This window comes from Raphanus sativus, chromosome 6 (assembly GCF_000801105.2).
Source record: "Raphanus sativus cultivar WK10039 chromosome 6, ASM80110v3, whole genome shotgun sequence".
Taxonomy (NCBI): domain Eukaryota; kingdom Viridiplantae; phylum Streptophyta; class Magnoliopsida; order Brassicales; family Brassicaceae; genus Raphanus; species Raphanus sativus.
Genome location: NC_079516.1, coordinates 50,509,599 through 50,525,167, shown reverse-complemented (window position 1 = coordinate 50,525,167; position 15,569 = coordinate 50,509,599). Strand labels below are relative to the sequence as shown.

The 15,569-nt window shown below is 35.6% G+C and overlaps 2 protein-coding genes and 2 long non-coding RNA genes across 5 annotated transcripts; 1 reads left to right on the top strand and 3 right to left on the bottom strand.

Annotated features, from left to right (window-relative positions):
* Positions 1 to 2,059: 2,059 nt before the first annotated feature.
* LOC108809259 (26S proteasome regulatory subunit 7-like) lies at positions 2,060 to 3,670 on the bottom strand (the record flags this gene model as incomplete). The annotated part of the gene is made up of 5 exons (XM_018581405.2): positions 2,060 to 2,368; positions 2,468 to 2,643; positions 2,747 to 2,928; positions 3,019 to 3,237; positions 3,521 to 3,670. Coding segments are annotated over 5 exons (885 nt in total), but the record flags the coding sequence as incomplete, so codon positions are not given.
* An 81-nt stretch (positions 3,671 to 3,751) lies between these two features.
* On the bottom strand, positions 3,752 to 4,124 carry LOC130497086 (uncharacterized). The gene is made up of 3 exons (XR_008936110.1): positions 4,044 to 4,124; positions 3,898 to 3,975; positions 3,752 to 3,813 (listed from the first exon to the last, which is right to left on the bottom strand). It is a non-coding gene; the product is annotated as an uncharacterized LOC130497086 (long non-coding RNA).
* Positions 4,125 to 8,554: 4,430 nt separating this feature from the next.
* LOC108809260 (uncharacterized) lies at positions 8,555 to 9,275 on the bottom strand. Its single transcript, XR_001942802.2, has 3 exons — positions 9,126 to 9,275; positions 8,859 to 8,940; positions 8,555 to 8,782 (listed from the first exon to the last, which is right to left on the bottom strand). It is a non-coding gene; the product is annotated as an uncharacterized LOC108809260 (long non-coding RNA).
* Positions 9,276 to 12,034: 2,759 nt separating this feature from the next.
* LOC108808985 (nucleolar protein 58) lies at positions 12,035 to 14,400 on the top strand. 2 transcript variants are annotated; one of them, XM_018581095.2, is made up of 7 exons: positions 12,035 to 12,450; positions 12,553 to 12,945; positions 13,031 to 13,327; positions 13,454 to 13,516; positions 13,601 to 13,663; positions 13,749 to 13,802; positions 13,893 to 14,400. In XM_018581095.2, exons 3-7 carry the CDS (start codon positions 13,170 to 13,172, stop codon positions 14,083 to 14,085), a joined length of 531 nt encoding a protein of 176 aa, XP_018436597.1. In that variant the 5' UTR covers positions 12,035 to 12,450; positions 12,553 to 12,945; positions 13,031 to 13,169; the 3' UTR covers positions 14,086 to 14,400. The 2 variants fall into 2 exon arrangements, with proteins under 2 accessions (XP_018436597.1, XP_018436596.1); XM_018581094.2 differs by having other exon boundaries at positions 12,035 to 12,945.
* The last annotated feature ends 1,169 nt before the right edge of the window (positions 14,401 to 15,569 follow it).

Here is a 15,569-nt window from a genome sequence, read left to right as displayed (position 1 = left end):
TTTTTTTGCATTTTCCCATATAAAAACATTCATTAAATAAATATAGTCAAATCTTATAACAGTTTTGATCGACAACAAAATCAATTTAGGTAATCTCTTAAATAACATGTTATACTACAAACAACTATTTATACCTTTTAAAAACTTTTTTATATGTGATGATCGATATTCTTATATTCTAAAATGCACACTAAATAATTTATATTTGTCATATAACAATCATTCTTTAACAAACAAAAATTATAGTAGGCTTTCTAATCTATTTTGACATTGATTCTTGTAGAATATTAATTCCATAAATAAAATATCACTAATTATGTTTAAGTGAATATCATTTTAAAGATATTTTCAGTATTTGAATTATGCCTTCAAAATATCATAAATAAAAATGTCCAATAAGTATACTTTTAATTAAAAAATCTTATCAAATTATTTTTATCAATAAATATTAGTAACAAAAATTTATAGAAAATATGCCCTTTTATATTGGATGCCCTAATCGATGGCTTGGATAGCTTCCCCTCTGGGCCGGCTCTGCGAGTATCGCAGGGGACCGACTTAGCCCTCTTTCTTAGTCAACGGTCAAAGTTCTCTCTTTTGTTTTTAAGTTTTGCACGAAGTGAATCTGCAAACTCGAAGCACGTGTTAATGGTATTTTCTTCAATCACTATATCTACCTTTGGTCGGGTTTACTCTCTTTTCATTTTTAACGGTCTCTCCTCCCTATGCATAACTACGGCCGATTTTACTCTGCTGCATGTAGAGGGAGCAAATATATCTTCTCGGTCGTGGAGTTATTGCGTTACACTATTTTATGTTCTGTATTTGAGTTTAGATCTAGTGTGAACTTTTTTACATCCCTACATTGGAGGTTCTCTAATGGCTGTTTAAGTCCGAGACAATTAAGTTTAACTACGCCAAACATGTATGTGAATTTCGTCAAAATAAAGTTCACAAAAAAATATTTAGTCAAAATAAGAACATGTATGTGAATATCATTGATTCGTGTAAGAAAAAAACATGTTCATATGGGAACAACGAGTGGGAATATATTACTACTCGTCACATGCGATTTCTGACACGGTACTTCCTATGGATAAAAAAGTGCCACGAGATATTCGATTTTCTTTTTTTGCAACTCGATATTCGATTTTCTTTCTTAAGTTTTGTATGTATTTTTAATAACGGGTATTCAGTTTTTCATCGTTGATATATAAACCCACGTAGTGAAATCATCCACAAACAAACTTTCATAGTTAAATACCCTCGAATGGCATTTAGATCCTCACTATACGTAGAGAAGTTGTTCTGATTCTTTATATCCTTGAATATTTCTCACTATTGATTTCGCTTCTACTTCCTCGTTGTCGCAATTGATAGTACTATATTAACTAGTAGTGTACTAGAAACTGTTTCTCTTTTGAATCCGAGGCTTCTGTGTTCATGCATGTGAATTGTGATGGGAATAACTATGTAGTATGGAAGATTAACCTCGATAGACGAGCTCTAATTTGACCGTTTCGAGGTTAATATAATGAATTCGAGGACATTACTAAAGACTTCGCTTCTATATATAGAAATACTCTGACAGTAATCGTTTATTTCTTCTTCTATTTTTTTCGGGGAAAAAGAAACATAAAGAAATTAAGAACGGAAACACTGGCTTACATTTCAACATGTAAATGGTCTGAGCGACTTCAATATTTCCTTTAAAAGATCCCATCAGAATTTTTCTTTTTATCTCAGGGTTGCTTAGTTTAATTTTTTCTGTTACTAGTATCTATATATCTTTTTTTTTGAAAAGAAGTATCTATATATCTTCTGTCAAAATTTTTAAAGTTAGTATAAAATTTTAACATTTTTACCATTAAAAATATCGTCTTCTTTAGATACCACCAATCTCTACACGACGTGTTTGCCTTTTGTTTCTAATGACTCACGTGATGGTTTCCAAAGAATTATCGTAGACAGATATGTTTTACACGTAAATTTATGGAACAACATTTTGCTCTAACTTCATTGGTGAAGTGTCTTGTTAACTTATTATGAAGTTCAAAGATCACAAAGAGTAGAAGTAGTCAGAAATTGAAGAGGAAAACATTAGTAAAAACAAAAACAAAGTGATGCAGAGGAATAGAAACAACGGCGGAGTGTTTCTGGGTCTAAGGAAGACTTGTAAAGAAAGTGAAACGACCTTTATGTCTCTAGTACTAGTTGTAGACCATGTATTTGGGGGTTGCACTGAACTTCTGATAACCTTTGATGACTTTGTTAACTGCATCCAGAAAGTCTTTCTCGGTCACAGTCTTTCTCCTAGCTCTGATTGCATTCATTCCAGCTTCAGTGCACACACTTCTGATATCAGCTCCTGCAAGAAGAAAATTTAACAGAACAAGTCAGCAACAAACCTCAAGAGTCAAAAGAAAGAAGTATATGAGAGTACTGTTTACTGGTTGGGATCATTTACCGGTTGAGTTTGGGCAGAGGCGAGCAAGGAGTTCAAAACGGATGTCTCTCTCGCAGTTCATGGTTCTTGTGTGAATCTTGAAGATCTGTGTTCTGCTCTCAAGATCAGGCAAGCCAAACTCAACCTTACGGTCAAGACGTCCAGGGCGTAAAAGAGCAGGGTCCAGCGTGTCAGGCCTGGAATAATAGAGTACATAGAGAGATAGCCAATGAGTCAAACGGTATAATTGTTTTCTGTTGTGTGGTTTACTTAAGGATGGTAATGAGATTGTGGACTGACCTGTTTGTTGCCATAAGAACCTTGATATTACCACGTGCATCAAACCCATCAAGCTGATTCACAATCTCAAGCATAGTACGCTGGACTTCGTTATCACCTCCTACACCGTCATCAAATCTTGCCCCACCTATGGCATCAACTTCATCAAAGAACACAATGCAAGCTTTTTTGGACCGTGCCATCTGCAAAGCGAGTATTGTAAACAACATGTCATAGTATAGCAGCCTTGGCTAGACAAAACACATAGCAAGGAGTGTTGACAATTTGCTTACCTGAAACAGTTCACGAACCATCCTAGCTCCTTCACCGACATACTTCTGAACAAGCTCACTGCCAATAACCCTGATAAAGCAAGCATCGGTTCTGTTGGCAACAGCTCTAGCCAAAAGGGTTTTACCGGTACCAGGAGGACCATAGCAGAGAACTCCCTTTGGAGGATCTATTCCAAGCTTCACAAACTTCTCTGGGTGAAGCATTGGCAGTTCAACGACCTACAATCAACAAAGAGAACAACAATACCCTTAGCAATTCACTTCCTTGAAAAAACTATTACCACATCAATAAGCTTATAATTATAAATGACGAGGTAAGATCCATGTTCTAAAACTTTAGTCAATAATATTGTATTATAGATAATTATGTTGTATACAAAACTACTCCTTGATTTATTTTTTTCCGTTTTTTCTTTATCAATATGAACTCACGCTTTGCGCCTAGATATTCCGAGCAAGGGATTAAGATAATGACACAGAATGCTAACAATGCTCAACATACCTCACGCATCTTCTCAATCTGCTCCTTGCAGCCACCAACATCATTGTAAGTAACATCAGGTTTCTCTTCAACTGTCATCATGGTGACAGTAGGATCGATTTTGGGAGGTAGAGGAATCTGTATCTGATACTTATTTCTATCAACTCTGAAAATACAAAAGAAAAATGAAAATTATACAATGAAGACAGAAGAAACTTATTATTAAACCAGAGACAATAGCAGGAAAGATACCCCACGCGCATGCCTTCTTCAATGTCAGTGGGAGACACTTTATCGCCAAGGCCAACGACAAACTGCAGTCAAGAAAAAAACCACACTTAATAACCAAAAATTGGAAGGCTACAGATAGTTGGTTTGGCAGAAACAAAACAATGTACCTTGGCTATCTGTTTGACATTAATGACGTACTTGGCGTCTTCAGTGTTTGGACTAATAATCTTTGTGCATCTAGCAACCTGGACAGTAAAAACCTTAGTTAGAGAAAAAGAAGAAGAAGAAGAAGAACGTTTTCAGAGAAGCCTACCTGCAAAGGTTGCTCCTCTTGCATCATCTGTTTATCAGAAACGAGATCCCATTGACTGGGAGGAGCTAAACCAGTATCAGATATTGTTTTAACCGAACTATGAAGTCAAAGATCTTTAAGAAAACTCAACTCTTATTAGCTCAAGAAAATTACTCAAAACTTAAGCTCTCACACAAGATCTCTCACAACTCATATGTCATATCACAACTCGATATATCCATATATATAGATCTTGTAATTATCCTAAACACAATGGGAAAAACACTTTTATCCTAAACATAACTCGAATAGGATTAATCCCTTGCTCTCTAAGTTATCTCATTCTTCAAGTTTACTTCCAACATTCACCTCCTTAAACTTGAAAGCATTTTTCTTCACTTCTCGAACTCCGATAAGATCTCGCATCTCTTTAAACTTGATCCTCCCAAGTGCCTTTGTAAGAATGTCTGCCCTTTGCATGTTTCCGGGCACATGAAGAACTTCAATCTGTTCATTCTCAACACATTCCCTTATAAAATGATACCTCTTATGAATGTGCTTGCTTCGTCCATGGAACACTGGATTTTTGGTTAATGAGATTGCAGACTTATTGTCGATGTATATCGTCGTCTTCTTACATGTTTGATCAGTGATTTCTTCAAGTAGCTCTTGCAACCATATTGCTTGCTTTGCGGCTTCAGTAGCTGCCATGAATTCTGCCTCACAAGATGAAAGCGCCACGGTTTCCTGCTTCATTGAGCACCACGAGATTGGACACCCATTCAGATAAAACACATGACCCGTAGTACTTCTTCCGTCATCCTCGTCAATGTTGTGTCCGCTATCTACATAGCCTATCAGTTCACTGCTACCTTCTGTCTCGTACGTCCTTTTGTACTCAAGTCCATATGATGCCGTTCCCTTTATGTATCGAAGTATATGTTTCAGCGCAGCTTTATGGGATATCTTTGGCTCGTGCATGTACCTGCTCAAAACACCTACTGAGTACGAGATATCCGGCCGTGTGTGAACAAGATACTGAAGACAACCTATCGCTCTTCTATAGTCTTTTTCATCAACTGCGTCTTCCTCCTTTGCCATCGAAAGCTTTAAACCAGATTCCATCGGTGTATGAGTAACATTACAATCATTCATACCCGTCTCCTCTAGTATCTTTTCAGCATATCTTGATTGCATAAGTGTGATCCCTTCTTCAGTTTGCTGAACCTCGATACCCAGATAATAAGTTAGTAGACCGAGATCACTCATATCAAACTTTGATGACATATCACCTTTAAACTCAATAATCATCTCAGCCTTCGATCCCGTGACTAGGAGATCATCAACATAGACTGCTACCAACAAAGTATATTTCTTCTCACGCTTGCAGTATAACGAGGCCTCTTTCGAACACCTGGTGAAGCCTAGCTCGACAAGTACCTGATTCAACTTCTCATTCCAAGCTCTCGGGGCTTGTTTTAACCCATATAGCGCTTTGTTTAGTTTGTATACCTTGTGCTCGCTTCCTTTCTTGACAAATCCCTCAGGTTGCGTAACGTATACGTCTTCCTTTAGGTCGCCATTTAGGAATGCCGTCTTGACGTCTAAGTGATGTACTTGCCATCCACGAGAAGCTGCTAGAGCAATGATAAACCGAACAGTCTCAAGCCGCGCTACTGGAGCAAACACCTCCTCAAAATCAATCCCATGTCTTTGGATGTAACCTTTAGCCACAAGTCTGCTTTTGTATTTGTTTATACTTCCATCCGAGTTCCGTTTGATTTTGAAAATCCATTTGAGTCCTATTGCTTTTGCTCCTGTTGGTAACTCCACCAAGTCCCATGTATTATTTTTTACGATAGATGCTATTTCATCCTCACAAGCTTCTCTCCATACCTTCTCTTCCACGGCTGAAGCAAAGTCCCATGGTTCTTCATTAATCAATAATAGTAAGCGTTCTCCTTCTGCTTCTGCTAGGCAAACATAATCCTCCAGATAACTCGGTCTCTTGCTCACTCGTGTAGATCGTCTTACCACGGTTTCAGCTTCCGTATCATCTACAAAGATAATCGGGGTTGTGCTCTGTTCTGTACTCTGTTCCTCTATGCTCTGTTTCTCTGCAACTTCCTCTGTTTCTTGTACTCCTCTGTTCCCGTGTTCTCCCAACGTGATTGTGAATGATCCAGATTCTTTAGTATCTTGTGAGCTCCAATCCCATGACTTTTTCTCATCGAAACATACATTCCTGCTCACAACTATTCGCTTAGTTGTCGGATCATAGAGTCGGTAGGCTTTAGAGCCTGGTTCTGTTCCTAAATGAACTAGAGCTTTAGAGCGATCGTCAAGCTTCTTAAGGTATGGCTTATCTATCTTAGCATAGCCGACACATCCGAAGATTCGTAGATGCTCTATGTTGGGCTTTCTTCCTTTAAGAACCTCATATGGCACTTGATTGTCAAGTGCTCTTGTACTGACACGGTTAATAAGGTATGTAGCATGACGGACAGCTTCTCCCCACATCCAGTTTGGTAACACCATATGCTTTAGTAGACTTCTTGTCATCTCCATTAGTGTTCGGTTTCGCCTCTCGACAACTCCGTTCTGCTGCGGCGTGTATGGAGCAGTAAGATGTCTCTCTATTCCCTGGTTCTCACAGTACTTGTTGAATGTATTTGAAGTGAATTCTCCTCCTCTATCACTTCTAAAACACTTGATCTTTGCTTTAGTCTCCAGTTCCACAATTGCTTTGAACTTTTGAAACTTTTCAAATGCATCTCCTTTATTCTTGAGAAGAATAGACCACATGTATCTTGAATGATCATCAATTAGAACAAAGATATATCGATTTCCTGCTGCTGTTGCTGGTTGGATTGGGCCGCATAGATCACCATGGACAAGTTCCAATACATGTTCTGCTCGAAACGAAGTAGCTTGAGGAAACGGATGTTTTGTTTGCTTGCCAAGTAAGCAAGAAGCGCATGTTTCTTTCTCAACTGTCATCGATGGCAGACCAATCACAAGCTCCTTTCTGATCATTGTTTTCAATTTTTCTGTTCCAATATGCCCGAAACGTGCATGCCAAGTAGTTGCGTTCTCTTGATTGATGAGTTGCAGGCACTTTTGATCGACAATCTCCATTACCACCTTGTATAAACGATTCTGTGCTCGTGTGGCTTTTGTGATCAAGTTTCCATTCTTATCATGAAGAGTAAGATACCCTTCTTTCATTCGAACATCACATCCTGATTCGGTGGCTTGACCAAGACTAATAATATTACTCCTCAGATTAGGAATGTAGTATACATCAGCTAAGACTTTGTGATCACCATTCTTGCAGCAAAACAGAATAGATCCTTTGCCTTTAATGTCGATGCGCGAGTCATCTCCAAATCTAACCTTGCCTGAGACAGTCTCATCAAGAGTTCTAAAATAGCCACGATTTCCCGTCATATGATTGCTTGCGCCGTTATCTAGATACCACATGTTATCTCCATCCTTGCAAGCCTCAAACTCCTGCAGTTTCATGTTCTTTTCATTTAAATATACAACTTCGTGCATCATCAATGTATCTGCTGTATGTGTATCATTCTTGTCATCGTTCCTGTTCTCATAAGTTTCTTGCAGTTTGAGTAGTCTATCCGGGCAGCTAGATGCAAAGTGACCAGTTTTATCACATCGAAAGCATGTGATCTTTGACATATCAAGTTCTCTGTATGATCTGCCTCGTCCTCGTCCTCCTCTACTGTAGAAACGTCCTCCTCTACCTCTGCTTCCTTGGTAATCTCGGTTTGATTGAGATTGGTTTGACTCGTTGTTTGCATACATTAGTTTGCTCTGGTTTTCCTCCTGTTCATCTTCTTCGTCAGCAACTCTTTCTTCATAGGCCTTTAACCGTCCCACAATATCTTCAAACTTAGTTGTCTTAAGATCTAACATTTGTTCGATCGAAGCAACTATAAATATATACTTCTTTCGTGGTAAGGAAGTAAGGAACTTCTTTACCAACTTTGTCTCTTCAATACTTTCTCCTAACGCACTTGATTTCGCAGCAATCTCGGATATCTTCCCAACAAAACTATCGATTGAGTCGTTATCTTTCATCTTCAGGCGTTCAAACTCAGACTGTAATGTTTGAAGCCTAGCCTCTTTGACTCTATCTGCTCCCATATAACGTGCTTTGATTGCTTCCCACAGTTTCTTCGCATTGTCTAGGTCACCAAGTTGAAGAACAAGACTTTCGGGAATTGATTGAACAATGTATGCGATGGCTATATCGTTTTTCTTTGTATCATCGATCCCTTGTTCAACTACATCCCAAGCTTCATGTACCTTCAGCACAATCTTCATCCTAATGGCCCAGAGTGTATAATTTGCTGCGTTTAACATAGGACACGAGATTCCTCCATCTTTATGTTTTGCTGTATCACCAGACGAACTTGTTGTCGTGATGTCTCCCATGATCGAAAACGCTCTGATACCAAATATTGTTTTAACCGAACTATGAAGTCAAAGATCTTTAAGAAAACTCAACTCTTATTAGCTCAAGAAAATTACTCAAAACTTAAGCTCTCACACAAGATCTCTCACAACTCATATGTCATATCACAACTCGATATATCCATATATATAGATCTTGTAATTATCCTAAACACAATGGGAAAAACACTTTTATCCTAAACATAACTCGAATAGGATTAATCCCTTGCTCTCTAAGTTATCTCATTCTTCAAGTTTACTTCCAACATCAGACTCCTTGATACCTACAATGAGAAGCTAATCAAGGTAGGTTTCCATGTATACAAAGGAAGACCAGATCGCTTGAGTGTGTGCACATACCACAGCGATCGTTGATCCTCTTGGCGATCTCCTTGATTTCTTTCCCTACTTTCTTATCCGGTGCAGAGCAAGGCCCTAAACCCTGGAAAAGAATGAGATTCATGAATATCAGTAAGAAATAATGTTAACTAATCAGGTTCATCAAAAAAGAGCATTAAGAACGTATCTAGGTCGAAATACTCAGGAGAAAACGTCAAATTGGCTTGCAGATATTCTGAAGAGAGCTATATATCATCTAGGTCGAATTTAGGGTTGGGAGACGCTTACATAAGTCTTCAAGAGAGCTATATCATCTTCGTCAAGAGGGCAATAATGATTCTTCTTGTCTTCAATATTATCTTCAGTATCTCTCACCATCTTTTGGCGGATTTCGCTCGGAGATCTGAACTCTAAAGCAAATGCGTGTTGATTTTAGTAGTTGTCTTGCAAGAGAGGAAAAGAATAGAAGCGCTTCTCCTGTGTATAAATACTATACATGCAAACCCACGCTTCGACCCTCGTACGTTATCCTTCAAGCTCGGCCCATATTATCCGTATTGTTGAAGATATCAAATGGGCCGGAACTCACGAACGATCCAATTTTTCAAAATAAACTAGATCCACCATTTAATCAATTATGTTTTTAATATTTTTTTCTCATTTAGTGTTACTTAATGTATATATATATATATATATATTCTTTTTTTATCTTTAAATAAAAGAAAATAATAGTTGGACTAAATCTATATCAATAGATTATGTTTCTAACTTAATAGAATAGTTTTTTGTTATATTTATAGAAACTAGATGGTGATATGTGCTTTGCGCAAGATGAGATATTTTAAAAATCATTTGAGTTACATAATTATAGGCGTTGATTGGTGATATGATGTACACTTGATTTAGTTTGAGCTAGGAGTGTTAATCAGAAATGTTATCAAATCATGATGTAGTTATAAATCTTTGAGTTTGTGTTTGCATTATAATGTGGTAATCTTGAGCTATATTTTTGAGTTATCTCCTTTGCAAAATCAACAAATCAATTGTTAGATCACCATCAAACAAAATAGAATGTATTAGAGTTTGAGTTAGTTTGAATTGTTATTGTCCAGGGTTGTTTTTCTTTTCTAGAAGTTTATAAACTTTTGAAACATGGTAATTGGTCCAACATTTACTTTTGGTAAATTAATAAATATTTCCAACAATTGTATACAATTATTTATCTGTTAGCAATTTTATTATATAATTTTTTTATTTCTATTTATCCAATTAAACAAAATTCTTTTATAATTTAAAATTTTCATTTTCTGGTAATTCAAATTTACATACATACTGTATATTCTTATATGAGAGTTTATTGGTTATTATACATGTATATGTTTATGTATATTTAAATACTTATTAATTTGATATGTTTAAATTTTCTATAATCTATTTTGTTTATTAAATTAGTATTGATAAATTTTATTTGTTTAAAAGATACTTACTATTTGTAAATTAAACACATTACTAATCAATTATATTATTAGTGATTATAATTCTTAGAAAGAATTATTGCAACTTATTTAGTCAAATTCTTATCTTTTATACATATTTAAAATAAAATATATCTCATCATTAATAATTTATTTAAAATTAATTTTCTTTTTATTAGATACTTAATTTTTATTTGTTTATATATTAATTATTTTTAAAATCTTTACTGCAATTTATACATCAAATAAATTACTAGTCAGCAGTTTTAATCATAGAAATAACTTTTATTTTTACCGCGAATATACCACATAAAGATATAGTTTTACCACATTATTTTACTGCAAGTTACATCGAATTACAATACATACTGCAAATCGATTATAATAACGTAAAAATATAATTTAATTTTACATCATAAATTTTGACAGTTATTAAAAGTTATATTAATTGGGCTTCTAATACATATAAGACTACAAAAATCAAATGACCACACACATATATTTAGCTGTAATTGTTACATAATTTTATTGATTAATATATAGATTACAAATATATGGTATATATTTAATGCGAATCAGCGTAAATCTATTGTACATAGAAATTATGATTCAATTGGAATCTCATTCTAAATTGTTTTTATACTACCCCAAATAAATATAAGGTAAATACATATTTATAAAACCACTTGAAAGTATGAGGAAGTCATATATTATATGATTTCTTTAGCAATTTGATTTTGTACTCATAAATACTTCAATGATTCTTATGCTGCCATGTAAGATAAATTGACATTTTAATTAATTGATACTTCATAAATCTTTTTTGTAATTAGTACAAAATATATGTTATAATTTTTAAATAATTTTCTATTAATCTATAGGGGATGTTATAAATAGACTGAGATAAAGAAATGAATTTGTTTGTTTTATTCCATGAGTATTGATCTTTTATACATAAATACCATAGATTAGAGATAAAGTATAATTTTGTGAACAAATAAAATTTGGAAAACAAGTAAATTTATGACTTTTTACAAATTAGCTTCTTCAAAATAGCAGGGTGTAGCGTCTTGGAATAAATCATCCAAATTTTCACTTGAATATTTGATAATTTTAAAATTAGAAAATAATTAATATTTATAAATATATACACTATATTCAGTTTTTGATTCGGTTCCAATTTTTTTATTCTAAAAATATAGGATCCACTATTATATTTATATGATCCAAATCTTGGTTTCGGTTTTTCGGTTCTAAATAAATATATCCATAACTAGTTTTAGACTATAACTAAAACTACAGTCCCATAGACTACTAGAGTCAATTTGACATCTAGACTCTCTCAACATCCGGTGATCGAGATGTATTTCGGCCGACAATATAGACTGGTACGAGTATTCACTGCTAGTTTGGATCTATCTTGGTGGGGATCAAGATATACAAGATTATTCAAAATAAATAATAATAATAATAATAATAATAATTTTGATATTCGTTTTCTAATTCTATTTAACCCGAGACGCACAGCAGCACGTATCCATAATCGATGTTGTTTAAGTTGGATTCAAAGCTGATATGCTCCTAATTAACGACTTATCTTTCTACAACTCTATCTGGGATAGGCCCAGCCCAGCACTTTCAGCCCAAAAATCATTTGGAGCGAGTGGTCGTAATAGGGCTTTCTCTTACAATCATTGAGGTTGAGATAGAGTAAGTGTCTGAACGGCTCGATACAAATGAGATGAGAGACAGAGAATGGAAAAGTAGATCGAGAGTTGGATCTGTGGATGGAGATTAGGGTCTTCTTCATCGTTGACAGATGTCTGAATTCGATAATCGTCATATCTCTTCGGCGAGCCAAAAGGCGTTTAATGTCTTTGCTCTGGTGGTGCAAAGTTTGAACCTTTTGGGATCAAGAGGCGGGTCTGTGGATGTAGATTGGAATCTTCTGGTTCGTTGGAGGATCTCTGAATTTGATGATGGGATCGCTATATCTCCAAATGGCGTTTAATTTATTTTCTCTAGTTGCAAAAGTATGGATTTTTAGAATTTTGTGGAGATGAGAGATCCAAAGGCGGGTCACTGGATCTATGAATCTGATGACGGGATCTTCATATCTCTCTTCGTCCAGCTAAAATGTAATTTGATTTATTTGCTCTGGCGGCTTCATCTTCATTTCTCTGGATCGTCATATTATATATTTCCAAAAGGCGTTTAATTTATTTTCTGTGGTTGCAAAGTATGGAACTTCAGAATTTCGTGGAGATGAGAGATCCATAGGCGGGTTGGTGGATCTGATGACGGGATCTTCATATCTATCTTCCTCGAGCCAAAATGCAGTTTGGTCTGGTTTCATTTCTTTGGATTGGTTCTGGGATCGAGAGGTGTAATCTTTGGGATGCTGATTGGGTTTCGCAAGAATTATGATGCATCATGGAGATTAGCTGTGGATGGATATTAGGATCTTATTGTATTAGATATCAAGGAGGTAGAAAATTCTGATTGGGTTTCGCAAGAATTGAGTCATTCCATTTCAAGTCTGAGAGAACTAAAGTCGATTTGACTCGACTTTATGCTCCTTGTATTAGATATCAAGGAGGTAGAAAATTCTTGTCTGAAATTCGGCCTCGAAGGTTGGTTTCTTCTTCTCGGCGCAGTGATACTGTGAATTATGTTTTGTTTCTGGGTCTCTCTGATTTTTTCTCTCTTTTTGCACAGTGATATTGTGAAAACAACACTGGACTTCTACAATTCTCTCTCCAAGAACAATACTGGTCCATTGTGTGAATGGGTAGATGATCCTCACGGCTTGGTCAACTCCTGTATAGAGCTTCGTGTACCTAATAGTGACTCATTCATGATGTTCACTGTCAACGGCTATTATAATGGCTTCCACTTAATTGAGTCATTTGCTTTTAAGGCTCTGAGGTCTGAAGTCGATTTGACTCTACTTCCTTCTGGTAGCATCAGACAGACCGGCGATAGAGTGTTCTTGTCTGAAATTGTGCCGCAGAGGTCGGTTTCTTCTTCTTTAGGAAGTGATAATGTGAAACATGTTTTTTGGATCTCCCTTATGTTTTCTTTCTTCTTCTTTCAAGTTATTTTTTTCTTGTTTCTGTCTGATGTTTCTCTTCTGCGCAGTGACATTATGGACGCGGTTAAAGAACTCGCTGATGAGGTCACGGAGGCTGCTGATGCACAGAGGTAATAATAGCTTGCCCTTATTGTCATGTTTAGGCTCAAGTTTTTTTTCTTCTTGTTTCTGTCTGATGTTTCTCTTCTGCGCAGTGACATTGTGGACGCGGTTAAAGAACTCGCTGATGAGGTCGCGGAGGCTGCTGATGCACAGATGTAATAATAGCTTGCCCTTATTGTCATGTTTACGTCCAAGTTATATTTTGTTGTTGTTTCTCTCTGATGTTTCTCTTCTGCGCAGTGACATTGTGGACGCGGTTAAAGAACTCGGTGATGAGGTCACGGAGGCATATCTGTAATGGCTCTCTTAGTTTCCAATCTTTTTTTCGTGTAATAATGTTTTGTTTCTACGTCGCTCTCTCATGTTTTGTTTCTATCTGTGCAGTGACAGGATTAGAAGACGGTATATTGCTGAGAAGTACAAAAAGAGGGATGAACTGGCGGAAGTTGCGAGAAAACTTGCTCTGGAAACGCAGCAGCGTGATTGGGAAAAGCAGCAGAAAGAGAAAAAAGAACAGAGGAAGTTGAAGAAAGCGCAGAAGTCCAAGAAAGAGGAGCAGAAGAAAAAGAAGAAATGAGATTTGCTGAGAAGAGTTCGACTTTATTGTTAAAGGATGAAGCTTTGTAAGTGATATATACCCTAAGGATGTAGGAAGATGGGCTGAGAGAGCTGAGATGAACGTTCATTTGTCGGTTTCGTTCAATGGCTGTGTGTGTCATTCTCTGAGTCTCCATCTCTTCTGTGTTCTTTGTTGGTATGGTTCTTCTTCTTTTTCCCTTCTCTGTGCTCACTGATGTCCCCAAGTTGTTGTTTCTGCTTTTGAATCTTGAATGAGCATTATCTACTGGGTTTAACTGAAGAATTGATCTTCCTCAAGTGCAAATCTTTGATCCTCTGTGGTTCCTTGCTTTTCTTCCCACAATCACTTTCTGATCCAAACACTGCAAGAAGCAAGTAACAAGAAAAAGAAAAAACAGAGGAAGGTGATATAACTACCAAGTGGGTGAGAGAGATAAAAAGAGAGAATTAAAACTTCAAATTCTACTGTGGGGGTGTTTGGTTGGTTAGTGGGTCAGTGTAGAGAAACAAAACTAAAAAGAAAAATGGAATGTTTCAAAGAGAGGAAAACAGTTGAGAACAGATTTTGGTTTAACAGACATCCCCCCAGTGGAAATAAATGTCACCTTAATATTTATTTCTAGTTATACAAAAAAAATTATTTTAATTTCAATGCAGTTTATAATTATTTTCAACTTTATATTATTGTAAAATTCATTGATTTTAGAAATATAACTATTTGTCTTAAATTCTATTGATTTTAGAAATAGAACTATTTGTCTTAAATTCTATTAGTTAAATATATTTAATTAATTAAAATATTAATATATTTAAATTAACTTTTAATGTGTAAAAAATGTTTATATAATATTTTTATGAAATGGAGGAAGTATAATACAAGCCGACAACAGAATGAATTGATATTCGTTTGTAAGTTCATAAAAATTGTTTTAGAAAAATTATACTAGTGATTTGGTATCTATTAAATATTTTATGAACTTGATTGTGTCATTGTATATTTGTTTTAATAATATTAGCTTTCGAAAAATAGTAAAGAGTATATTTTTTTTATTAAACTATGTCACTTTAGATTATTTAGTTTAATTACAATCAATTTAAAATTAATATATAGCTATCAACTTATAGAAATAAGAAGGTGGAAGAAAGATGAAGCATTGACTTTCTCACGTGAGAACTAAGAAGTGGAAAAGCCTTCCCCTTAAATGTTTTTTTTGACAATTTTCTTGACACAAAACATTGACTGACCAAATAGGTCCTAAGGAGTTCGGGTCGGATCAAGTGTATCACTTTACGTACCGCTAATACATGGCGCAATAGGTGGGCCGATGAATGCGGGGAATGTGGGTCCTCCGTTTGAAACTCGATTTGATAATTCACTTGCTTCTATGTGAGTGGGAATTTGAGTCTCTGTCTACACTCTAAAGTGAAATATCTTGAATACGGGAGAAAATAATTGGCGGCAATGGGTAGAAAGCTACTAAT

Excerpts from the sequence above, each read along its gene's own strand:
- LOC108808985 (XM_018581095.2), top strand. The coding sequence starts at position 13,170 with ATGATGTTCACTGTCAACGGCTATTATAATGGCTTCCACTTAATTGAG. Across the intron at positions 13,664-13,748 it reads GAGGCTGCTGATGCACAGAT|TGACATTGTGGACGCGGTTA; the intron begins GTAATAATAGCT and ends TCTTCTGCGCAG. Across the intron at positions 13,803-13,892 it reads GAGGTCACGGAGGCATATCT|TGACAGGATTAGAAGACGGT; the intron begins GTAATGGCTCTC and ends CTATCTGTGCAG.